Source organism: Siphateles boraxobius, unplaced genomic scaffold (assembly GCF_051911475.1).
Source record: "Siphateles boraxobius isolate OS27281-9 unplaced genomic scaffold, OSU_SipBor_1 74, whole genome shotgun sequence".
NCBI classification, from domain to species: domain Eukaryota; kingdom Metazoa; phylum Chordata; class Actinopteri; order Cypriniformes; family Leuciscidae; genus Siphateles; species Siphateles boraxobius.
In genome coordinates this window covers 1,029,257-1,055,722 of record NW_027509202.1, presented here as the reverse complement: position 1 = coordinate 1,055,722, position 26,466 = coordinate 1,029,257, and the positions used below count along the sequence as shown (strand labels likewise).

The 26,466-nt window shown below is 36.2% G+C and overlaps 1 protein-coding gene across 7 annotated transcripts; it reads left to right on the top strand.

Annotated features, from left to right (window-relative positions):
• Nucleotides 1–24,944, top strand: cdc14b (cell division cycle 14B). Of its 7 annotated transcripts, none has more exons than XM_077217578.1 (16): nucleotides 1–294; nucleotides 1,635–1,725; nucleotides 2,851–2,926; nucleotides 3,069–3,161; nucleotides 3,318–3,394; nucleotides 3,597–3,663; nucleotides 3,733–3,795; nucleotides 4,134–4,221; nucleotides 5,504–5,734; nucleotides 7,806–7,944; nucleotides 8,792–8,973; nucleotides 11,585–11,675; nucleotides 17,817–17,864; nucleotides 19,006–19,059; nucleotides 19,159–19,339; nucleotides 24,706–24,944. In XM_077217578.1, the coding sequence occupies exons 1-16, from the start codon at nucleotides 192–194 to the stop codon at nucleotides 24,706–24,708; spliced, it is 1,587 nt and encodes a 528-aa protein (XP_077073693.1). In that variant the 5' UTR covers nucleotides 1–191; the 3' UTR covers nucleotides 24,709–24,944. The 7 variants fall into 7 exon arrangements, with proteins under 7 accessions (XP_077073693.1, XP_077073696.1, XP_077073692.1 ...); XM_077217581.1 differs by lacking the exon at nucleotides 19,159–19,339 and adding an exon at nucleotides 24,491–24,556 and having other exon boundaries at nucleotides 2–294; nucleotides 8,792–8,960; nucleotides 11,572–11,675; XM_077217577.1 differs by having other exon boundaries at nucleotides 2–294; nucleotides 8,792–8,960; nucleotides 11,572–11,675.
• Nucleotides 24,945–26,466: the final 1,522 nt, after the last annotated feature.

The window sequence follows — 26,466 nt, the reverse complement described above, 5'->3', positions numbered from 1 at the left end:
TGGTGGCGCAGTGACGTCACTCGGACGGCTTTTAGAAACTTGCCTTCTTCCATACGTCACTCGCAAGACAACTGGCTCAAATATACTTCGGTCTGCAGCGCATGGAGCTGTTACAAGCTGGACTATGCAAAATAACGCACTTTCATCGCACATTCCCGTTTGAAACGCCATCTTTGCATGCCTAGAGAAGTATGAAGCGCAAGAGCGAGCGACGGAGCGAGTCGAGAAAAAGACTCTGCGCTTCTCTGAGCGGCCAGACGGAGTCCAAGAGCGAGATTTACGTTCATATCACAGGTAAACAAACCACATACGCTGCCATAATGATCTCAAAAAGTAGAACCAACATCGGGGTCATAAAGTAGTCTGTTATAATTCCTGTCAGGGGTTAATTTGGAGCTTTTTGGCACCGAACCATGCGATCACATCAGAATAAACTGCTGTTTATATGGAGATTAACGCTGGTTATATATGAGAGAGTAATTAAAACATCACTATTAACTACTAATTTTCGCCTGTTCAAGGGCTGAATGATCTTCTTTGTTCTGTTCGCTGAATGTAAATCACTGAACATTAGTAATAAATAGTAAATCAAAGCGAAAAAAAACGAAATCCTATTGGCCAATCGACGCTTCTCTCCTAGCAACGGCTTGGGCAACGTTCCAATCAGAGTTGAATACTCCCTGCTGTTTAGTTTAAATTCTGTTGAGGGAGGGGCCTAATGTGATTGACGTGTCAGCGGTACACCCGTAAACCAATCAGGTACCGGAAAATAAATTTTAATCTGCCTAAATTATAGAATGTACAACAAATGTGCGTAATTACTTTACAATCTAAGTTTTTGGTTTACGTTACAGACAATAAAATGAGGGGAAATGTGTTTTAAAACAAAGAAACACACTACAAACAATCCTAAAAATAGTTTCTTTTGACCAATCGGCGCCTCGAATATTCCCTGCTCTACCTTTTAAATTATCTAAGGAGGGGCCTAGTTGTGATTGACGTGTCAGCGGTGCGATTGTGAACCAATCAGGTGCCGGAAAAGATTTTAACTTGGCTTTAAACGGCATTGAACTTTATTCGGACTTCAGGAGCAAGAGAGAAAGATCGCTAGTGCTGTGTAACTCTATTTACGTTTATAGAGTCAAAGTGGATATATTGTTTTAATTTCAAGTTCGACGCGTAAACATTTAAGTATTTTTACTTTCTTGTCGCATAATTTCCTATGACACACTCGATTTCTTCATAAAGTGTCGACGAAAATTTGACTATTTTGGTTGTATGTGTAAATGTAGTTTGGAATTAGATTAAACTAAACCAAGATTTTAAAAATGTACCGGAACAACGTTTTCATAGAAACCTGCGATCTGTCAAACTGCATCGAGGTCATTAAAGGTGATGCTCGTGTTTCTTTTTGTTTTTTAAATGTCCTTTATTTTTGTGGTCCGGATTCAGTGTGTGAATTCACTGGGTTTGTTTTTTAACTCACTTCCGGGACGCGGATTCAAATCTCTTGGACCAATAGATTCACTCAGATGTGTTTACATTAATGGACCGCGTGGAAATGCATCTGTTGTTAGAGATTACAGAATAGTTTGGTTTTCTTTTCTTCATCATGTGCACTTTGTGTTTTTCAGATCAGCTGTATTTTGCTCTTCTTCATCAGAAGCTGAAGAGCTCTCCTGACAGACACTGTTTCTGCATAGATGAAGAGCTCTCCTATGAGAAGTAAGAGATGTTTACTGTTAAAACACAGTCTATGGCTCATTATTAGGGACATTTTGATACACTTAATGCTACATTATCATATTTGATTAGTGATGAGTCCTCTTACGTGATCAAAAAAATCATTGCACACAATCTACTTCATGCCTTCTGTCGCTTGATTGATAGTTTAGACTTTTCTAGCAAGAAAATCCCCTTTAGTTTACAGGTGAAACTCGGAAAATTAGAATATCGTGCAAAAGTTATGATTATGGTTTACAGTTTATGAAAACCCCAAATTCAAAATCTCAGAAAATTAGAATATTAAATAAAATTAATTTAAAAAAGGATTTTAAATACACAAATGTCGGCCCTCTGAAAAGTATTATCGTTCATATGTATATTGTTATATATACTATATATTAGTTTCACCTTTTAATTTGAATTACTGAAATGCATGAACTGTTGCACGATATTCTAATTTTTCGAGTTTCACCTGTAATTGTAAAAACGTCCACCTTCGGCTCTTGGTTTCTTTGCTGACTGAGTATTAAATATGATCGTCAGGCTTTTGTTTATCTCTTAATCATCATTGTATTGCATTGCATTATATATTTTAAAACTACAGAGCTTTGATTATGAAACTAAGCATTTAAATATATTCTTGCTAAGAGATATTATTGACAGATATTTATATGCATTTTATGAAAGTATCTGCTGTAGATATTTTTGCTCAGTTTGGGCCTCAGAATATGGAGGAAATAACAGCTTAATTTTATCCACACTATATTGTACAATGAGCCATTTTTTTTTTAGATTTTGTAAACTTATGTATGAATGCATCTGCATGCATGCATGACTGAATTTATGCATGCATATATATGTGAATGCATGCATGCATACATAAGTTTACAAATGTATGCATGTATATGGATGCATTTATGCACAAATGGATGCATTTATTCATGCATGCATGTAAACTTGTTTTGTGTACTACAACAATGGGGGGGAAAAACTCGCACTATCCCACAATCAAGACAAAAACATATTTTTTGTTGAGTTTCTCACCATTAGAATAGCCTGTATAGTTTCTAGTGCATTGCACCAGATCTTTATCATTGACCTCTTTGATTTTGTATATTTGAACAGCTTCTATGCGGACTTTGGCCCGCTAAACCTAGCCATGTTTTATCGCTTCTGTTGCAAGCTCAACAAGAAGCTGAAGGTAATGACGCTTCATTATACTTGCACATAAAATGCAACGTTGCACTGTTCTATTAAACAGTCTTTCCTTGTAAGCATGCAATGTTTGAATAATTTCAAAGATTTGCTTTTGAATGTGTTTTTTTTTATTATTATTCCAACAGTCTTGTGTTCATGCAAAGAAGAAAATTGTGTTTTATACTTGTGGGGACAGAAAGAAACAAGCCAATGCTGCGTATCTGATCGGCTCTTATGCTGTGAGTTTCCCAGTCCGACTTTATATTTACTGTTTAGTAAGCTTTTTAGGGAAGTGCAATCTGATGAAATGCTCAAACATGTTTATAACATGTAAACTGTGCTTATAGTTCTTCCAGATGTTGAAGGCTCACTATTGTTTGTCCTCTTTGTTTTAGGTAATGCATCTACAGAAAACACCAGAAGAAGCGTACAGCCTTCTTGTCTCTCAAAATGCATCATATCTTCCTTTTCGGTAATAATTGAAATTTATCCGCTATATTATTCAAGAAAATGCATATTATTATGAGGTATCAAGTTTTCTGGCACGACAAGTTGCATGTGGACCTCAGGAAAAATACAAATTAATGAGATGGCCTATTTAAAAAGCAGTAGTAATAGTAAATTATTTCTATTTTTCTGTTAATCTATGACTTTTTTCCTGTTACATTCAACAGAGATGCGTCTTTTGGAACTTGCATGTACAATCTGAATATTCTTGACTGTCTACTTGGGATACACAAGGTAATCCAGATCCTGAGGCTTCATCAGACATGTTCACTATTCCTACTGATCGCACGCGTTGTGTTTCAGGCTCTGCAGTTCGGCTGGCTGGACTTCTCACAGTTTAATGTGGAGGAATATGAGCATTATGAGGTGAGTTTCCACTGATATAAAAGAGTAAAGTTTAATCTCACGCTTCAGATTTGATGCGTCTTTAAACTAAGGGAAGTTGCGCTAGTGTCGTATATCCGAGTGAAACGCTTCTGGAGGAAGAACAAATGTGGGCGGGGCTTGATTTTGTATGTCAGGAATTGATTGGATGGTTGCGGTTTGCTATTGGCTGATCTCATGTGAGTGACAGGTTGCCCCGCCCACATCGTCAGAGAAGAGACGCTGCAAGAGGAACTTATTCTGATTACAGTGCAAAAAAAAAAAACAATTATGTGCATTTGTTCATTTTGATTTCATCGTGACTTTAATATTTTTTCCAGCGGGCAGAAAATGGAGATTTTAACTGGATCATTCCAGGGAAGTTTCTGGCTTTCAGCGGTCCTCATCCGAAGAGTAAAATTGAGAATGGTGTGTATGGATTCGCTTGTTCTCACATTATACCAATACTTTACAGGATTATTACACTTCAGAATTAATAATTCATGCCCCGTTTACACGAAGAGAAGACGCAGATATTTCCCTGCTGTTCGGCCTCTTATCTACACAAAAACCCCGTTTTTATCACAGAAAACGATTATTTCTAAAAACTCCGGCCAAAATGGAGATTTCTGATAACGCCGGTTATGTGTTGCCGTGACAACTGGGAGAAACGAGGTTTTAGGTTCTCAAACGTCACATTATGCGCCAGAAAATGCTAAACGTCATGCGACCGCCCAGTTTTGGCATAGTTATGATGGCGCTCGACCGCGTATTTATGCTTTGAAAACTATGTTGTGTCCTCAATGTTATTATTGAAAACGGAGAGGGGAAAATATTTGTTTCTCTAAATACCCGGCTATGTGTAAATGTGGCCTTACTCTCCTCCATGTAATCCAAGATGATGGTTTTTTTTGTTTTTTTGGAGTGCGACGGGTCGAAGGTCCAAATGTGAGTCTCAGTGCAGCTTCAAAATAAACATTTATATACTTTTAACCACTAATGCTGGTCTTGCACGAGCTGTGATGCGACACACATTACGTGATCTCGGTGAAAGGTCGCGGAGGAAGAACCGACAAAGCGAATGTGCAAAGACTAAGTCACACTATTTACAAAAAAATAAATAAAAGGTAAAACAAAGATGTCAGATGATTTTGAAGTTGAAGGATAAAATGAGATGGAGTTTCCCCCCCCCTACATTTCTGAACAGGAACAGTTAGTTCTCGTGACCTTTCACCCTGATTACGTAATGTGTGTCGCATCACAGCGAGAGCAAGACCAGCATTAGTGGTTAAAAGTATATAAATGTTTATTTTGTTATAAATGTGCGCTGGTTTGTCTAGATCAGACTCTTATTCCTCGGCTGGATCGTGTCGAGACTTTGAAGCTGCACTGAAACTCACATTTGGACCTTCGACCCGTTGGACTCCATTGAAGTCACTATATGGAGAAAATCCTGGAGTGTTTTCCTCAAAAACCTTCATTTCTTTCCCACTGAAGACAGAAAGACATGAACATCTTGGATGACGTGGAGGAGAGTAAACTAACAGGACATTTAAATGTTGTTGTGAAACTTTTTGTACTGCCATTTTGGCCAGGATTCCCTGAAAGAAGAGATCTCAATGGGACTATCCTGGTAAAATAAAGGATTAAAAAATCCTTAACTGGTCTGGAATGTACAGATTTATATACATTTGTTCTTTTTTTCCTTTAGGATACCCTCTTCATGCCCCTGAAGCGTATTTCCCGTACTTCAGGAAGCACAACATCACCAACATCATCCGGCTCAACAAGAAAATGTACGACGCCAAGCGTTTCACAGACATGGGCTTCAAACACCACGACCTGTTCTTTGTAGATGGAAGTACGCCTAATGATGCCATCGTCACCAAGTTCCTGAACATCTGCGAGAGCGCTGACGGAGCCATCGCGGTCCACTGCAAAGGTTCGGCACTCAGTGCTTATTTTATGCACGCTTAAAGGGATAGTTCACCCAAAAATGTAAATTCTGTCAGTATTTACTCTCCCTCATGTTGTTCAACCCCGTAAGACCTTCGTTCATCTTCGGAACACGAATTAAGATATTTGTGATTAAATCTGAGAGCTGGATCACTCCTCCATAGGCTTCTAAGGGATTGACACTTGCTCCCCGAAAAGTTATTAAAGACATCGTTAAAATAGTCCAAGTGACTACAGTGGCTCAATCTTAAGTTTATCAAGCGACGAGAATACTTTTCGTGTGCAAAAACAAACAAAAATAACGACTTTATTTCAACTATTGATTTCCTTCTCTGTGGGCTCGAGTGAGTTAGCGTAGTGTAATTGCGTAGAGCTACGTCACACGCAGGCTCACTATTGGCCGCCGCTGGTCATGTGTGTGTGATGCGTGTGACGTACAACACAGAAGCGCTGCGCTGTTACACTAGTGAACTCACTCGAGCCCACAGAGAAGGACATCAATAGTTGAAATAAAGTCGATATTTTTGCGCACAAAAAGTATTCTCATCGCTTGATAAACTTAAGATTGAGCCACTGTAGTCACTTGGACTGTTTTAACAATATCTTTAATAACTTTTCGGGTAACAAGCGTCAATCCCTTAGAAGCCTATGGAGGAGTGATCCAGAACGAAGGTCTTACGGGGTTGAACAACATGAGGGAGAGTAAATACTGACAGAATTTTCATTTTTGGGTGAACTATCCCTTTAAAGAGCACCTATTTAACTTTTTCTCCATGTTCATCTTTCTTTAGTATGTAATGTTGCTATTTGAGCATTAAAATTATTCTGTTAGTTATTCTCTATATCAGTGTCAGTGTTCCTGAAACGCCTCCATTGTATCTTGAGTTTCTTCCGGGAACAAACACGTCACAATATTCCTCATTATGATAATTAATACGCAAAATAAAGGGGCGGGGCCTGCTTGAGTTAGTTAGTAGTGTGTTAAACTGGCGGTTATGGGAAGGTGCGGGACATTTCTCAAAGCGCTCGACCAATCACAACACTGCGCCAGCCGACCAATCAGAGCACAGTGTGCTTTTCAGAAGGAGGGGCTTCATAGAGACAGGGACTAACAGGGTTCGTACAAAGTGCTTTTTGAAATTTGAGTCTTGGAAAACATTAAAACATCCATATTTATGAAAAACTGCTTGAAAGTGCTTGAACTATTGATAGACTATAGGCTATATTAGAAAATAGTGTTTAATTTTATTGATAAAACAATCTTTTCTCACCCGTCTGATATAGATATAGAGCTATTTCGCATGGCTTTGAGCGTGATATGGCTCATATAAATATTAAAGTATATGATACAGCTTTCATTGTTCATGGGAGAGAAAATCAGTTTGAATAAGAAAAGCTTTGTCTTAGTATCCTTTAAATGGTTAAAGTTACCACAGCTGTTGCATGTGCTGCACTTTATTTGTACCTTTTTTTATTTATTTTTATCTATTTACCTTTTTGATAAGTGAGATTTCTGATTGTAGTCCTTGAAAACCAAAAAAGTAGTGCTTGAAGTCCTTGAATTTCATTTTACAGTTTCTGTACGAACCCTGAACTTAACAGAGCGTTACTGACAGACTGCAACAATGGAGAATATGAGGAAAATAATTATATTCTAGAACAGCCCAAAAACAACATCACGACTTTGCAATAGACGTCATATGCAAAAAAAAAAAAAAAAAAATCCTACATTGATAAGGCCTGTACAGAATCTTTCCTGTGTTGTTTATTGGTTTGCATGTAAACTTTGCATGTTTATATGTCTGGTTGTTATCAGAATTTGTTCATGTGAAAATGTGTCATTCGGAAAATTATTCACAGTGCTTATAATATTTCAGCTAATATACTTTCAGCTACCAATAAAAGTGTAGCTCCATATATTTAAAACTGCTCTACAGGTTTTCCCCATATATAAGCTGCTTTTATTTATTTAATTTTAATTAACGTCTTCCGGGGCAGCAGGAGGTTGAGTTTTCAATATCATAAAGTAGAGATGTTCACAGGCGTTTGTGTTTCAGCGGGTCTGGGCCGTACAGGGACTCTGATTGGCTGTTACATGATGAAGCACTTCAGACTGACTGCAGCCGAAGCCATCGCGTGGATCAGGATCTGCAGACCCGGATCAGTCATTGGACCTCAACAGAACTTTGTGGAAGAGTGAGTGATTCTGCAAACGCTTTAATCCACAGCAGTGTAGATACTGTACCGGTCAAAAGTTTGGAGTACCGTAATTTAGATTAATGCTTGCTCATTAAAGCTGCATTTATTTGATCAAAAATACAGTAAAAATATGAAATATTATTGTGATTTAAATCAGCTGTTTTCTATGTGAATATACAGTAAAGTGTAATTTATATCCTGTGATCAAAGTTGAATTTTCAGCATCATTACTCCAGTCTTCAGTGTCACATGATCCTTCAGAAATCAGTATAATATGATGATTTGATGCTCAAGAAACATTTATGATTATTATCAGTGTTGAAAACAGTTCAGATCCTCCAGGCTGTTTGGGTAAGGTTAAAAAATATGAATAATTTTATTCAGCAAGTTTGCGTGAAACTGATCAAAAGTGACGGTGAAGACATTTAAATGTTACAAATGCTGTTCTTTTGAAATTTATATTAATCAAAAAATCCTGGAAAATAAAATTGTATTTCCACAGAAATGTGTTCAGCACTGATAATAATCATTAATGTTTCTTGAGCATCAAATCATCATATTATAGTGATTTCTGAAGGATCATGTGACACTGAAGACTGGAGTAATGATGCTGAAAATTCAGCTTTGATCACAGGATATAAATTACACTTTACTATATATTCACATAGAAATTTTGACATTACAATAATATTTTTCTATTTTTACTGTATTTTTGATCAAATAAATGCAGCCTTGGTGAGCAGAATAAACTGTTTTCAAAAACAATAAAAATCTTAATTATTCCAAACATTTGTGTATACCAATCTGAGCCTAATACTAATTTATACACATCTGAATCTGTCAGAAAGCAGTCGAGTCTCTGGGCAGAGGGTGATCTGTACCGTCAACACGTAAAAGAGCAGGAAAACGGCTCGAGTAAAACGGCAGTGGCCGGAATCCTGTCCGGAGTAGAAGATATTTCCATCAACGGCACCAACAAGAACATTTCACAGAGAAAAACAGCCACTGAAACGGTGAGTAACTACAGTAACAATTCAGTTAATGTGTGCGTTTTGACCAACAATATAAAGTTTGGTCCACTTTGTTGCTTTAAAGGGTTAGTTCACCCAAAAATGAAAATGATGTCATGAATGACTCACCCTCATGTCGTTCCAAGCCTTTAAGACCTCCGTTCATCTTCAGAACACAGTTTAAGGGTGTATTCACACCTGCCTTGTTTGGTTCGATTGAATCGAACTCTAGTTCGTTTCCCCCCTTGGTGCGGACCTTTTGGGCAGGTGTGAATACAGCAGTCGAACTCGGGTCCGGACCAAACAACCGAACCGAGACCCAGCTGAAGAGGTGGTCTCGGTACGGTTCCAAACGAACTCTGGTACGGTTCGTTTACGGTGTGAACATTAACCGACCCAATTGTAAGAAAGCGCTGCGCCTTTGAGTTAACAGGCTTCCGTAGTCGGAGTTGCGTTATGGGAAAGTGATCTGTTGTAGCCTACTACATTACATCTGTTGCGCGTCTTTCTGCGCGTCGTGTGTGCATCATTGGAATGGAATGAATGAATGAGTGTGTGCATCAGGACATTCACACACAGAGCGTTCTCTTTAGTCTAATTGCGCATAGATGCAAAAAAAGCATTTGCAGTTCATATAATGTAACGATCGTTAGCCTACAATACAAGGATGATGCTGCGTTCATTTACGTTAAGCCTTTTTTGCACTTCCTGATTTCCCTACTTGAGAATCCTTGTCCAATGAATGGACGACCTTAGCACACGTGTGGTTTTGCTTACAAATTTTGGTTCACTTGCAAAAACAGCAGTGTGAATGCGAACCGTACCAAAAAATGAAAAAATAATTATTTGGTCCGGACCAAAGCAAGTGAACTATCGGACTTTCCTGGTGTGAATACACCCTAAGATATTTTAGATTCAGTCCGAGAGCTTTTTGTCCCTCGATTGAAAATCTATGTGCGGTATACTGTCCTTGTCCAGAAAGGCAATAAAGACATCATCAAAGTAGTCCATGTGACCTCAGTGGGTTAGTTAGAATTTTTTGGAGCATCGAAAATACATTTTGTTCCATAAATAACAAAAACGACGACTTTATTCAGCATTGTATTCTCTTCCGGTTTCTTTAGTCAATCCGCGTTCACGAGTCCGCAGTGACGCTGATGACGTAAGACGCTGCTGACGTGTGTCTGGTGCGTCCGTGTATTCGGGTTCAAATAAATATGTCTGGTTAAAAAAAATGCAAGTCTTCCCCTGTGTGAGAATCCTTAGACATGTTTTTGCAAAGATTGTTTTGTATACAGCGTGCGTCTCCCTCAGACTGTAAACGAAGCTCGGGCGCACCAGACACACGTCAGCTCGTCTTACGTCAGCGGACTCATGAACGCGGATCCACAACAGAACCGGAAGAGAATACAATGCTGAATAAAGTCGTCGTTTTTGTTATTTTTGGAACAAAATGTATTTTCGATGCTTCAAAACATTCTAACTAACCCACTGATGTCACATGGACTACTTTGATGATGTCTTTATTGCCTTTCTGGACAAGGACAGTATACCGCACATAGATTTTCACTAGTGTACAGTCACTTGGACTATTTTAACGATGTCTTTAATAACTTTTCAGGGAACAAGTGTCAATCCCTTAGAAGCCTATGGAGGAGTGATCCAGCTCTCAGATTTAATCACAAATATCTTAATTCGTGTTCCGAAGATGAACGAAGGTCTTACGGGGTTGAACAACATGAGGGAGAGTAAATACTGACAGAATTTACATTTTGGGTGACCGATCCCTTTAATGTCAAATAATTTTACAATTAGCCAGGAAAAGATCATCTGACTAACATGTCACTCGAGGGGTTGTTAAAGGGGTGGTTAATTATAATTTCACTTTTTTAGCTTTAGTTAGTGTGTAATGTCGCTGTTCGAGCATAAACAACATCTGCTGAGTTACGACGCTCAAAGCAAAGGGAGATATTTTCTTTTACAGAAATTGATTTTTAAGAACTACAACCAATGGCTGGTTGGAACTACAATGAGCGTCTTCATGGGTTAGTGACATCACAAACCCTAAAATTTACATAAACTCCGCCCCCTGGAACGCGATTTATAGATTATCATGACAGAATATGCTAATCAATGACTAGAAGATAACTCCACATCAGCTACATAAATTCATCAACTAACATTCAGAAATTTCCTGTTGTCTCTTCTTCTTGAGTCTCTACATCTTTATCCGACTCCAGTTTAAACATAAAAGGCTAAAAGTTGTTTTGAAATGTTCAGTGCGTGTGTGTGTGTGTGTATTAGCAGCTCCGATTATCTCACACAGACACGCACTGAAAAGTTTTTGAAAAACTCTTGAAGCTCCGCCCTCTGCGCCGGGAACAGCAGCTCATTTGCATTTAAAGGGACGCACACAAAAACAGCGTGTTTTTGCTCCCCCCCCCCCCCCCCAAAAGTGACAATTTTAACATGCTATAAAAAACATCTGTGGGGTATTTTGAGCTGAAACTTCACATACACACTCTGGGGACATCAGAGACTTATTTTACATCTTGTGAAAAGGGCATTAAACCCCCCCCCCCCCTTTAACCAGATGTGTTGTTCATTTCTTCATCAGACTGAGGAAGATGAAGAGGAGTGTGGCGCTCTCACGCAAGGCGATAAACTACGAGCTCTGAAGAGTAAGAGGCAGTCCAGAGCGTCCACGGGTTCACTATCGTAAGTTCTTCTCCATTACATCATGTACATGTGTCCATCGAGCCTGACGGTACGCGTCCACTGGCGCAGGAGAAATCTGCAAGTCTTCAGTGCAGTGTTTGATTGCTCCCTGTGCAACAGTTAATAAAGTCATCGTGCTTATGATTTCAGAAAACAACAACATTTATTTCAGATTCCCAGGCTTTTGTGAGCTTTGGTTGTTGTTTTTTTATTGCTACAAATATACAATGAATGCATGCAAACTGCCTTTGAGATCTGAATTAAAGGTGATGTCTAACAATTTAACGACCCTTTAAAGTCTGAAATGGTCCAAAAAAAAAAAATTTTTTTTAATGGAACTGGTTATTGAATTTTTAGACATCTAAATCTATCTTTTAATACATCAGGGTTTTACGGCTCATAAAGTCTGATATAGTGAGAAAACTATATGCAAAAAATGCAATTTGGTGCAAATGCTCATATTTATATGAAATTCTGATCTTTATAACAGTATAGCAGGTATACAAAAAATGCATATAATATTAATATCTGCCAATAATGTTTTAGCAAGATTATTTAAATGCTTAGTTTTATGATCAAAGCTCTGTAGTTTTAAAACATATAATGCAATGCAATACAATTGGGAGATGAACAAATAAACCTTCTTCAAAAGCCTGATGATCATATTTAATACTCAAAAAACAATAATGGATAATAAAGTAAAGCGAAGCTGCTTCATTCCAGTTGAAATATTACTAACAATATGAAAGTTATTCTTGCGTTTACTTGATAAAATCAGTGCAGATGTGACATCAGAAAGACTCGTGAAGTTCGAGCTGAAGGAGGACTTTGTACAATTATACTTAATAATAAATTATCAATCAGATGACAGAAGGGCTGGAGGAGATTGTGCATTTTGATCATGTTAATAATTAAGAGACCAATGAAATTTCTAGTGGTCGACCGATATGGGTTTTTTGATTGCCGATATCTTAGAGAGCAGGGAGGCCGATATAAAGCCGATATATATATATATATATATATATATATATACACACACACACCAACACACTTTATATTTATATACATCAATATTTAATAAATTTGATAAAATTAATACATATTTAAAAATCTTTAAAATACACATGCTTAGGCCCTATACTTTAGATAACAACTTCTTGAATCTGCAATCCTATTACAGAATTTTTCACAAATAAAGTAATTGTTTAAAAATATATGAATATGTGAATAAAAAGGAAGTAAACACTGTAACAGTGCACTCAGTAATCTGGTAATTAATCAGTATTCACTGATAATCATATTTTTTCAAATAAAGACTTTTTTTTTTTACTTTGACTTTTGACAAGGTAACGCTAATTTTACATACAGCAAACAGTAAAAACGACATGAATATGACGCAGTGGGCCACTGGATATAGCACAGCATATTTTAAAATGAAGGATTTAAAGTTTTTCGATCGCGTCTCCTGTGAAGCTGATCTTCTGTTCACATTCACTCACTTCGCACGGACCGTCACTCGCAGGAACACGTTTATGCAGGCTACAAACGCACACTTCACAAGATATCACAGCTGGATTCGATTATATCTGCAAGGTTTGTGAAATTAAATGTTTATTAGATATTCAGAGATTTGTTTAAATGATGTAGATGCGCATTTGCTGAATGTTGACGGTAAATGAGAAAGTATTTTAGGCTGATTGTTTGCCTTTTCGGTTACAAATAATATAAAAGCAAACGTATTACTTGTTCGCATACCATTTACTTTCTTTGAACAGTTCCGTAGCCACCGGTTCTGTCTAACAAAATATTAGATCTGACTGACAGAGACCATAATAAAGACGGAGAATGTGAGTGAGCGCTGTGTCAAAATAAACACCCGTCAAAATAAAAGTCTGCAGCGCCGTCAAAATAAAAGTCCCGCTTCCAACACATCGGCCAATCAGAAAAACTTATCGGGCGATGCCGATGTTTTAAAAAAGCCAAATATCGGCCGATATATCGGTTGATAACTAGAAATTTCCATATCAAATATGATACAGTAGCACTGAATCCACCATTAACTTGAGAAAGTCACGCGCCAGTGGATGTGAACCGCGTTAGACCCTCATCGAGTCGATTCCCCCACCAGATAATCTGCATAAATAGTGGTTTTCCGGTGATGATGGATGTTTAAGTGTGTGTGTGCATGACTTCTATAGACTAACTGCATGTTTTAGAGTTTAAAACATCAGTCTTCCTGTTAATGATTGTGCTGGCGAGACGAGAAAGACCCCAAAAGCCTTTTATCACACAGCAGGCGAATGGTAGTAAAGTGTTGCAGTTTTCTGGGCTCGCTGTGGCCCGACTGTTGTGTGTCGTTGAAACGGTAGCAGAATGACGTTCAGGTGAGTCTGTGACATCATCGCCCATCATAATGAACATGTGGCTGTTGCAGGTCTTCATTTCATCCAGTGCCTTTGTTTTGCTTCCACGTTCAACTGAGAACGTTGCTTTTCGAAACCAAACCACAGTTTTCCGGCAGACTAAATGTGTCTAAAAGTGTAAATGGGGTCACAACAAAAAAAAAAAGTCTCAGCGTTCTGAACTAGATTGTTCTCCAGCTTCACAAACTGCTCTGACCTTTCTTGTAATATCTTCAGTCCTTTTTTGATGTTCTAACAAAGTCTTGGCTTCGCATGATGATGTTTGATGATGTGTGTGCATGCATGAAGTGTGTGAACTGCTTTGTGACACACTTTGGCCACTTTGCTTTGATCGTCTTTTTCAATTGCACTGTAAACTGGATCTGATCTTAGACCGATGCTGACACAGATTGAATTCTAAATTTTGATTGTAGGCTTAAGTTTTGTAATATTAAAGTGTCTATAAAGAGCATTTACTTCGTTTTACCCTGATCCATGATCCAAAAATCCTTGTTTAAAGTGCCCCTATTGTGCTTTTTGGGATATTATCTTTCATATAGTGTGTAATATAGCAGCTGTTTGTAAATGAAAAATGTCTGCGACGATCAAAGTGCAGATAAATTATTATACATCACGTTAAAATTTCACATAGAAATTAAGTTATCTCCCAAAAGGTTAATTCTGAACAGCTGCCAGTAATTCCAGTTTCACTTCCTGCTGAACATTCATAGGTTTGTAACTAATTTGCATAATTCCAGCCTCTGGTCTTGATTGGCTGAACAGCGTCTCTTAGCTCCGCCCTCAAACACTGTAGTGTATCTGAGACTGGAAGAGTTTGGTTTGTGTTGTTCATGTCGAGAAGACGCTGTTTTCTGCTGACAAAGCAAATCCACTGTGATGAGATTGATACGGTAAAACGTCACTGTTCGTATCACTGTGATCAAGAGCTGAGATTCAGATATGATAATGAGCGTTTGGTTTCTGACCAATCACAGCAGAGCAGCTCTCAGAGAGGCGGGGCTTAGAGAGACTGAATCTTTGATCGAAGCGTTTCAGACACTGAGGCGATTTTATTTCTAACGACTTTATTTCAACTATTGATTTCCTTCTCTGTCGGCTTGAGTGAGTTCACTAGTGTAACAGCGCAGCGCTTCTGTGTTGTACGCTATCACACTACGCTAACTCACTCGAGCCCACAGAGAAGGAAATGTACAGGTATAGTTGAAATAAAGTCGTTATTTTTGTTTGTTTTTGCGCACAAAAAGTATTCTCGTCGCTTGATAAACTTAAGATTGAGCCACTGTAGTCACTTGGACTATTTTAACGATGTCTTTAATAACTTTTCGGGGAACAAGTTTCAATCCCTTAGAAGCCTATGGAGGAGTGATCCAGCTCTCAGATTTAATCACAAATATCTTAATTTGTGTTGCGAAGATGAACGAAGGTCTTACGGGGTTGAACAACAATTACTGACAGAATTTACATTTTTGGGTGAACTAATTTTAATAGCATAATAAGGGCACTTTAAAGCACATGGTTCATGTTGTAATGAGGCAGAAATGGAGTGAATGTGGTTTTGACTACAGATCCGTCCAGTGTGCAGTGATGGGAAAAGACTTCTGTCTTCCTTCCTTGTTTGTGTTGTGTTCTGAATTTCGCCCCTGTGTTTAGATGGCCGCTAGCTTTGCTGCTCTCTGCTCTCTGTAGCGTTGTCTTCTGCTGGATGTTGTTTGGCTTCCCTTCCGTCCATTACTGTATAGACGGGGTGGGATTGTAAATGATTTCTCCCGTCACTCTCTTAGCCCTTCTCTGGACTGGAACGCTGTAAGTGTCTCGACAGATCATCCTTTACAAATATCACAGGCGTCCTGAAAACTGAGACGGCAGTGTTTTATTCCTTTAGGAACATGTCGGTTTGATTTTACGAACGATAAGCTCTATTTTCAGCATTTGTGGTTTAATGTTGAATATAACCAACAATAAAGTCCCTCTGTAGCCAATAATTGTATCCCTTAAAACTCATCCTTGATCTCCAAAATTACATATTTAAAAGTTTTTTCATTGAAAGTAATTTCTTTATGCCTTAAAATATCTTGAATGTAACTCGACACCCTTGCCTCATTTAGTATGCACGGTTCTATGAATATGCAAATGAGCCCCGCCTCCACTCACTCACTCACTCAGAGATCCACTCGTTGACGATCACACGTTGATCTGATTGGTTACAAGGTAGTTTGTGACGTCAGAAACACCAGCGATTTCAAAGCGTGTTTTTGAGACTGTCTTTGGTTCACTGCAGTTTTAAGCAGAAAATACTCAGCAATGCTGTCGACTTATGAATTTACACATGGTTTGTCTTAAAGCATATTAAAAACACCACATAGACATATAAACAACATTAAAAGCTGGATTCTCAACACAGGGGGACTTTAGTCACATATAATCAGAATTCCAGTAAAGAATTTGCAATGCCAGTAAAATTTTCAACAAAAAAATGCCTGTTTAGGTCATGATTATGAGATAAAAAGTCGAAATTATGACTCACTCAAGTCAAAATTGACGACACACTTGAAATTGACACAATTGTATTTTATTTCAAGTAATGCATTTTTTTTTCTTTTTTTATGTACATAACCAGGTTAATAAGTGACTTTTGTGGCTGTACTTTTTAAAACTGTGCAACCCAATTTTTTATTTAAATTTTGTCTTAAATCTGAGGGACAAGTGATGTATTTTCTGTGGTAATGGACATAATGACGCACATGATGCTGTCAATAGAGCTTAAAACATGTTAAACCTGAAACAATCCTTCAACTTCACTAGAGGATTATTATTATTATGATCTTTTGAAATCAGATTCATGAGGTTCATCTAATGCTTCAGTTTGGTGTGTTGAGTTTTACGAGGGTGAATATGATGTGGTAACTGAACAAGCTGAATTTTGTGAATATGTCATAAATGTAATGCATTGATCCTTGTATTTTTCCACTTTGGAGTTTCAACAAATAATTCTGCATGTTTCAGGATTTCAATAATTATCCTTTAATCCGCCCTTTTTAACACTGCACAGTACACACTTCAACAATTAATTCTGAAACATGACATATACTTTATGTAACTGGACAGTTTTTGACGTATGTACATGTGTGTTTTGTGTCTCTCCCTCTTTATCTAAATGTCTTATGGAGGTTTTCTCCTTGCTTTAAAGCCCTAAATGAGCTAATATGACATAAAGCTGCTTTGAAACAATGTTTTGTGGGAATGAATCCACATATAAACTTCTATATTACAACGACACCAAAATCCATTTGCATTATTCCTATACATTTCACAAAAGCTCTTTTAATTGCACCAACAAAATCATAATGATAAAAACAATATCAAATAGCAATGAAATGTAATGCATATTGAAGTGTAATCACTTCCTCTATAATCACTAAAAAGCTGTCAATCATCATAGTTCATCGCGATCTCACAAAGTTCAGTTATAATCAATGAAGCTGACTGAACTATTATTTCTGAAGATAATATGGTATTTAAAGTTACTCTTGTAGAGATCATTGTTCCTATGAGCTGAAAATGTTTCGTTATGGAATGCGTGAATGCCCAAATCCACAGAAATAATGTTTTTTTGCTCTCAATAATTAAGTTTGCTGAATGACGTACAATAACGTACAGCGGCGGCTGTAGAGAATGCTTTTAAATATTTATTAATATTTTTTTTTTTCTTTACTTGCAGGTTGGAAGAAAATACAATTCACACCAAATCAACATCAAGGTCATTAAGGTAACTTTTCTTATTTATTTGAATAAACCTGTGTACTCTGTAATTATATCCTTGTTAAAAGAAATACAGAGAATATTACTTTTGCCAAATCTCTAACATGGGGCGATATCATATTCCTAAACAGAATTATTTTGCAATTACGTATGCAAGGTTGTAAGTTGAACCCCTGAGATTAGTTAATATATCAATAATAATACAATAATCAACACATTCACATCATCTCGTTATGTAGCTGAACAAATAAAACGCTTTTTTTTTTTATTTACTTACATTTTTAATATTGAATTATTTATAGCATTGGTGTTCGATTACTGACAAATAAATTTGTTACTTATTTAAATTTTTTATTTTCATTTTAAAATGTATTGAAATTTTCAATAATTATTTTGAGCATTGGTATTCGATTACTGACAATCAATTTGTTTTAAGTGAGTTTATTTATTTTGATTTGTTTTTATTTTAAGATTATTTAAATGTAATATTTAATTATTTAAACCATTGGTATGCGATTACGGAAAAACGATTTGTTTTTAAGCGAGTGTTTTATTTTGATTTATTTTATTTTAAGATTATTTATTTAAATGTAATAAATATTTAGAGCATTGGTATTTTCGATTACTGACAAATAATCAATGTGTTTTAAGCAAGTATTTTGTTTTTAAATTTTTTATATTTTATTAATTATTTATAGCATTGGCGTTCGATTACTGAAATCTTTTTTGTATTTTTTTTAATACTAATTTAAATTTTTAATATTTCATTATTCAGAGCATTGGTATTCGATTACTGACAAGCAATTTGTTTTAAGTGAGTTTTATTTTAAGATTTTTTTATTTAATTTAAATATTTAATTATTTAAACCATTGGTATTTTCGATTACTGACAAATAATCAATGCGTTTTAAGCAAGTATTTTGTTTTTAAATTATTTAAATTTTTTATATTTTATTAATTATTTATAGCATTGGCGTTCGATTACTGAAATCTTTTTTGTATTTTTTAAATACTAATTTAAATTTTTAATATTTCATTATTCAGAGCATTGGTATTCGATCACTGACAAGTAGTGAATTGATTTAAATGTTTATCGATTATCAACTGTGCACATCTTTGATTATAATCTGTAAAATATCTTCATGCAGCTCGGATAAGCGGAAACGAACTCGTGCGTCGCTCGGATCCAACAGGACCAGTAGGTGAGTAATTCAATGAGGTTTATATGCCTTTCTGCATTAAAATCACTAAAGCAACTTGAGCCAAGCTCTAGTGTGATGATTGACGTTTTCCTTTCACAGCCCTTTACATTCAAGGCTCGCTAAATCTTTAGGTAGCTTGCACGTAATGGCCTGTGAAACGGAGGGTGTGTTCTCTGACGTTAGCGCTGGCTCTATGGCCGACAATAATTTCATCAAGCAGTCGAACTTAACGCACTTAAAGCCGCACCGGACTTACTGTGCCATAAGTTCCCTCAGCTCAGTAAGTCACAGAAACCCGTGTGATCGGGGGTGTAAACGCTCGTATTTCCGTCACGTTTTCATCTTTCCTGCATGACTTTGACGGGCTGAGCGTCTCTCGTCTTTGCTTGCACGCTATCATGCTATCATGGATGACTATCATGATTCAGTCTAAATTAGTGCTGGGCAACTATTAGTCGCATCCAAAATAAAAGTAGCATATAATTCAATTCAATTGAAGTTTATTTATATAGCGCTTTTCGCAATACATATAGTTTCAAAGCAACTTTACAGTAAATGCTTGTTTAATGTCTTTATATAACAGAAATATGAAGAGTTTCTCAGTACACTGCAAAAAATTACTGTGGTAATACTTTGTTTAAAGCATATATATATTATATATTATATATTATATATTAGGGTTGTGCAACGATTAATCGCATCCAAAAGTTTGTTTACATAATATGTGTGTGTACTTTGTATAATTATTTTGTATATATAAATACACACACATGCATGTATATATGTATTTAAGGCAGATGTGTTAATAAAATATTTATATATAATATAAATTGTGTAAAATTTATATACATGCAAATATTTTGTTAAATATATACATGCATGTGTGTATTTTTATATGTATGTGTATATATATATATATATATAAAGTAATTATATACAGCATACACATATATTATGTAAACACAAACTTTTATTTTGGATGCATTTAATCGCGATTAATCGTTTCACAGCCCTAATATATAATATATATGCTTTAAACAAAGTGTTACCACAGCAATTTTGCAGTGTACTGAGAAACTCTTTATATTTCTGTTATATAAAAACATGAAACAAGCATTTACTTTAAAGCTGCTTTGAAACGATATGTATTGCGAAAAGCACTATATAAATAGATAAATATAATTTTGGATGCGATTAATCGTTAATTCAGTGTAAATGACTCCTCCAATATCAGTGGCTTGGCCGTAAGCATGAGTCCGGCCCCGTTTACACCTGGTTGATCGTGCGTCTCAAACGTTCTTCAAAAATACAGTAAAAATATGAAATATTATTGTGATTTAAAACAGCTGTTTTCTATGTGAATATATCCACAAGTTTCCTACGTCCCATGAGGCCTTGCGTCAAAAGTGGGCGCGTCTTCCGGTTCGAAGTAAACAAGCGAGACGACACTCGTTCATTCATTCAACAGTTGACCGTCATTCAAGATGTAACGTTAGCGATCCAAACTCGCTAACGATGTGGGAACATAACCTCAACGAAATTAAAAAAGGGTGAAATAGCAGTAACTTAGGCTACTAGGGATGGGCATTCGATTACATTTTCTTAGTCGATCGACTGACGTTATAGGCTAAACTAATATTAATATTAAAATTTATTATTATTTAACTTTTTATTAATTAAAAATACAAATACAGCGTGTTTTTCCACGATGAATTCTTTATTACTAGAAGATCAACTTGTGGCCGTTAAACTGGACGTTCGGTTTGGCTAAACTCTGGAACCTGCCGCTGCGAGCCGGCGTTTCTTAAACAGAGACCCTCGTTTGTTCCTAAATAATAATAAAAAAAGAATCATGTTAAATATGCTGTAACATACGCGATATAAAACCGAAATCGATCCACGAACCTGTGTCGCGGTGTGTGAAGGCAGAATTTCAACTCCAGATCCAATAGGCTATAGCATATCTTTAAATTACTATTAGTTGCCTATTATTTGAAGTTAACATTATACAATACAATACCACAAAAAATGCATTTAATCTATTAAAACTTCTGTTTATATATCATACTCCATTAATAAAGGAGCCCAGACATTAGAAAAATATAACGCATGCATTTTATATTTAATATGAGGGAAATACACATGCGTTACGGACGTGACACAAAAAATCGTAAAGTTTTAGGTGGCAAATTTTTTTTTTTTTTTGTAATTCTGTGAAATGTGTGAATTACACTGCGCAGGCTAAAGTAATACTACCCACTGGATGAAGAACGATTGGCTCTCCACAGAAAATAAAATATTCATTTTATTTTATTTTTCGTGTTCGCATTTATGAGGAGAAAACAATGTTACGGACGTGACAGTTCCCTGAAAGCGTTAGCCTACTAAAAGACTGCTTTAAAACTTTTACAGACCTCAAACAGAAAGCACTAAGCCTTTCTTTAAAGTTAATTCACAATTGTGTCTTCATTTTAATCAATGTTTCATCAACAAATTACCTGGATTTAATAAATAATAAGTAAATATAGCAGACAATAATATCACCACACGGAGGCGCCGGCGCCTGAACTGCAGCTCGTCTCATAAATGAACCGAAACTCAGCGTAGTTGCCTTACGGACCTGAGAAATATATATATTATCTACAGAACGCTTGAAATGTCTTAAACGGAACAATTCAAAACGAACGAAAACTATATAATCCGTATGAAATGTGCGTTTTTCTCCGGCGCGTTCACTACTGTGAAAATCGCGAGTCAGCATCGGCACAGAAAACACTTGTTTATTAATAAGTAGCCTAATTAAAATGTATCATTGCCAGTGTTGGGAGTAACGCGTTACAAAAGTAATGCATTACAATAACATATTACGTTTTGCTGTAACGCAGTAGTGTAAGGCATTACTAATCAATTTTCAGTAATATTTTACTCGGTACAATTTCGGTAAGGCTTGCGTTACAACATACTTTTAGTTTTAATCGTAAAACAAACAAACAAACAAAAAAAAACAGCAAGACCGCCAGACATTAACGAATGAAAGATGCAAGTAGGATAAATTACATGTTCGTGGTCAGTCAATAGCCGCGTGTGAGGTCCAAGTCTGTAATTAAAGACTAAATGGCAGCGTCTGATATATTTGTATAGCGATTTATTTTTGACAGGAGTGCCGTGAGGTATGATTTCAGCCTCTGTGCTCGCGCTGGCCAGAGGAAAAGCAGCTAATGGTGAAGATGGCATGAAGAAGATTATACATTCGCGAGATGGACGTATGCACATTAGGCTATTCGTTCTGTGTTTTCTTTCTAAACAGTTAGGCTATGTTAATGTGGTATTTTTCATGTTTTCATCACGCAATCATGTTTTTGATGCCGTGGTGACGCGTTCATGTAAGGACGGCGGCGCTGCCGATAAAGCACCTAAAAGCTGTCACAAAGAACCGGCAAAAGCAATGATTATGAATATGTCAAATATAGCAAGGAGACATGTTGATTGTTTATTAATAAAGTCGAGATGAAGTTGACGATGCTGACTCGCGATCTTCGCAGTAGGCTAGTGGATGCACCAGAGAGAAATGCACATTTCATTTCATAAGCAGAGAGCAGTCTGTTTTCTTTCGTTTTGAATTGTTCTGTTTACAAGTAGACATTTCAATATAGATATATTTTTCAGGTCCGTACAATTAATACAAAACGAAATTCACTTTAAAGAAAGGCTTCTTGTCTTCTGTGTAAGGTGTCTGTGAAAGTTTTATAGCAGTCTTTTAGTGCCGCTTCAGAGCGGTCGCGTCCGTAACATTGTTTTTTCCTCATAAATGCGAACACGAAAAATAAAATAAAATGAATATTTTATGTTCTGTGGAGAGCCAACCCTTCTTCATTAGATTTGCGCAGTGTAATTCACAAAATTACAACAACAAAAAATCGTTGCCTCCTAAAAGTTAAAGATTTTTTTTTTTGTCACACATGACTGTCGATTTCCCTAATATTAAATATAAAACGCATGTGTAGACTGATATTTTTCTAATGTCTGGACTCCTTTCAGGGAGGAGCCTATGGATAAACAGACGTTTCAATATTTTGGTATTAATGCATTTTCTGAGAATTTATATAATTATATAAGTTTTGACTGCAAGTCTGCAAATGTCATGTCCATAACGCTGGAATTCCCAAATTTTAAATAATTTATCCTCAACTAGTTTTGTGGTGTAGCTCTACATATTTTATAATGTTAAGTTAACTTCAGATAATACTAATAGTAATTTAAAGATGTGGTAGCATTGGATCTGGACGGTATGGATAACGCTGGGAGTTGGAAGGGGTGTGTCGCCATTCTGCAGGTTCATGGATCTGAGTGTCGCGATTTCGGTTTCATATCGCATATCGTTACAGCCCTAGTCATTTTAGAATGTAAAGTTCTACTTCTGTATAGTTATTTTTGTGAAAGTAACTCAAAAGTAATACAGGAGTAATGTAACGCATTACAATTCTGAGACAGTAATATTGTAAGGTAATGAATTACTTTTAAATAACAGTAACAAGTAATATATAATGTATTACAGTTTGGAAGTAACTTGCACAACACTGATCATTGCTATATTTTACATATTCATAATCATTTATTTTGCCGGTTCTTTGTGACAGCTTTTAATGTGTTTTATTGGCAGCGCCGCCCTTACATGTTACATGAACACGTCTGCATCAGCACCGAAAACATGAAGATGTTTATATAATGGGGTAATTGTAGGCTATAATAAAATTGGCCACTGAATTAGCACATGTTGTCCATGAGCTCCGTAACGACATCTCTCATAAAGGTCTGCGACTTAGTTTAAATAGTAAAAAAATGATCCGAAAAAAAGAGAAAACACCTAGCCTCTTTGCTAAATAAACGCCATTGGTATGCTGCTTCCACCTCCTGACCGGAAGATGTTCAAAACAGCGTTTATTCGGAAAATATTCTTTTGTAACATTATAAATGTCTTTACTGTCACTTTTGATCAATTTAATGCGTCCATGATGAATAAAAGTATTCATTTATTTTTTTATTACCCCAAACTGCCTCAAAAATATGAACACTGATAATAATCATAAATGTTACTTGAGCATCAGATCATCATATTATAGTGATTTCTGAAGGATCATGTGACACTGAAGACTGGAGTAATGATGCTGAAAATAAATTACACTTTACTATATATTCACATAGAAAACAGCAGTTTTAAATCACAATAATTCACATTTTTACTGTATTTTTGATCAAATAAAAGCAGCATTGGTGAGCATTAATCTAAATCCCTCCAAACTTTAGACCATTAAAGACGTGTTAATAACACCAGCTGTAAACGGGCCTCTGAAACATTAACCGGGTCATAGATTAGTTTTAGTTTTAATGGGTTTTTATCTTTTCACTGCCTTTGCAATCGTATCTGTAATAGACGATCTCTGTGCAGAAGAAGGAAAGTGCTTCACGCAATGCCATCGGTGCGCTTTCAGAGACCATGGTATCAGGTTTCCTTCGTTTCTTCCTCTTTAGCTTCCTTCTGCTTTTTAATTATGGAGCGTTCCTCAGCATTTAAAGCATGTGCACATTGTGTTCTTGACATTTTTGCACACATTGGTTTGGTCTTTAAAGCATCTCTTGTTTTCACAGTAACTCCATCTCCAAAGCCCGAGCTCCTCTCCTTCGCTGAGACATCGACTGCGCTGATATTATTACTCCAGTTTTACTTCTCTACGGTTTTCTGGGTTCGTCTACGTGATCTACTGTCAACAAGGAATCAGTGTTTATTGAAAAATCAGCATTTTTATTTTAGAAACTGGAAAAAAAATAGTTGTTTTTTTTTATCAGAGAAAGCTTTAAGCGTCTGTGAAGTTAGACTTTTTATCTCATTGTAAAAATATCATGTGTCAGAAGCTGCCTTTGTTATTATGCATTACTAATATTGTTTTTAATACTGTATCTAGTACTTTATTAATTCTATTAACTGTAAATGATCGAATGTGAATCATGACTATAAGCTGAAATTTGATAGATTTTTTTTTACTGTAAATAATGCATACCTTTATTTTGATGACAATTTAAATCATGATAATTTCACATGTGTATGTATATGTATATATATATATATATATAATAGGAAAGGATTTGAGTCATATCCCTTTCAATAAATCCTTTCTGCAGTTACTTCTGGTTAATGATTGAACGTCGTCATATTTCTTACTGTATTGATTTATAATAAGGGTTTAATCAGATTTACTTTTGGACAATTTCTATAATAAATATAACTCTTCTAGTTATGCCTGATCAGCTCTGAAATGTTTAATTGACTACAAATCAGTGTCTGATGTGATGGCAATCATTACAATTTTTAAAAATCCTTATCTAGCAGCCAAGAACAAAAGTAAAAGAAATTGAAATTCTAGATTTGGTATTCTTGTTTATACTATAGTTTGAAAAGCTAAATCAAATGAAATGTAATAACTTTACAGAGAATTTAAGCATGCATATCTGCCAAAAATCACAATAATTGCAATTCTGTATAAAAAAAACACACACACAAACATGGGTTTATTCTTCGACAGCTTCATCATTTAATCCCTAAATAAAGAATATACCGTAAATTAAAACTATGGAATTCTTTACAGATCGAGATTAGGGAAGAAAAATCTCTTAGCATTTTTAGATCTTACCTTAACATTATTTTTTTATGGTAACTTTTAATTGAATATTTGTATCAATTTTTCATTGTGCATCATTTTTTATGGTGTATTTTTGTTTTATTTGTTTCTGTAAAGCATTTTGAGATGTACGGTTAAAGGCGCTATATGAAAAAAGGGTCATCATACGGCAAAAAGTTTAAAGTCACAATCAGATAGACATTGCTAAAGATAGTAATGGGAAATATGGAAATTATTTCAAAATACTGCAGCTGTTGCACGCAGAAGGGCATTTATCTTAAGAAAACAATAATTAAAGGGTTTTCATGCATCACATTGTATGGAGACAGCTGCTAAAACACAAAAGACGGTTTGATTACGTAACTTTCGCGCCACCGTCATCGCCCGCCTTTCCCTTTAAATCGATGTAAATGTAAACATTATGCGCGGGAGACGTTTAGCAGCAGGAAAGAATTAACAAGAACCCGCCCCTAAACTACACAAGATTTCATGTGATTGGATAACGGTCACGTCTGTCAGAAAGAGCGCGCTCTGCCATATTTAAAAGTGTTGGACAGAACGTTCAGAGTCAAGCAATTGTTCGCGCTCTCTCATTGGCTACTGTGCGCTGAGCGAATCTCACAGCGTGTGCTCATTGGTTGTTCGGCGCGAGCGCTGTAACGTCCTCTTTAACGATTGGCTGGACGCTGCGCTCGGGCGCGATTTCCAACGCGGGAAAATACCGAGTGCGATC

Excerpts from the sequence above, each read along its gene's own strand:
- cdc14b (XM_077217578.1), top strand. The coding sequence starts at position 192 with ATGAAGCGCAAGAGCGAGCGACGGAGCGAGTCGAGAAAAAGACTCTGC. Across the intron at positions 3,162-3,317 it reads ATCTGATCGGCTCTTATGCT|GTAATGCATCTACAGAAAAC; the intron begins GTGAGTTTCCCA and ends TCTTTGTTTTAG. Across the intron at positions 3,395-3,596 it reads GCATCATATCTTCCTTTTCG|AGATGCGTCTTTTGGAACTT; the intron begins GTAATAATTGAA and ends TACATTCAACAG.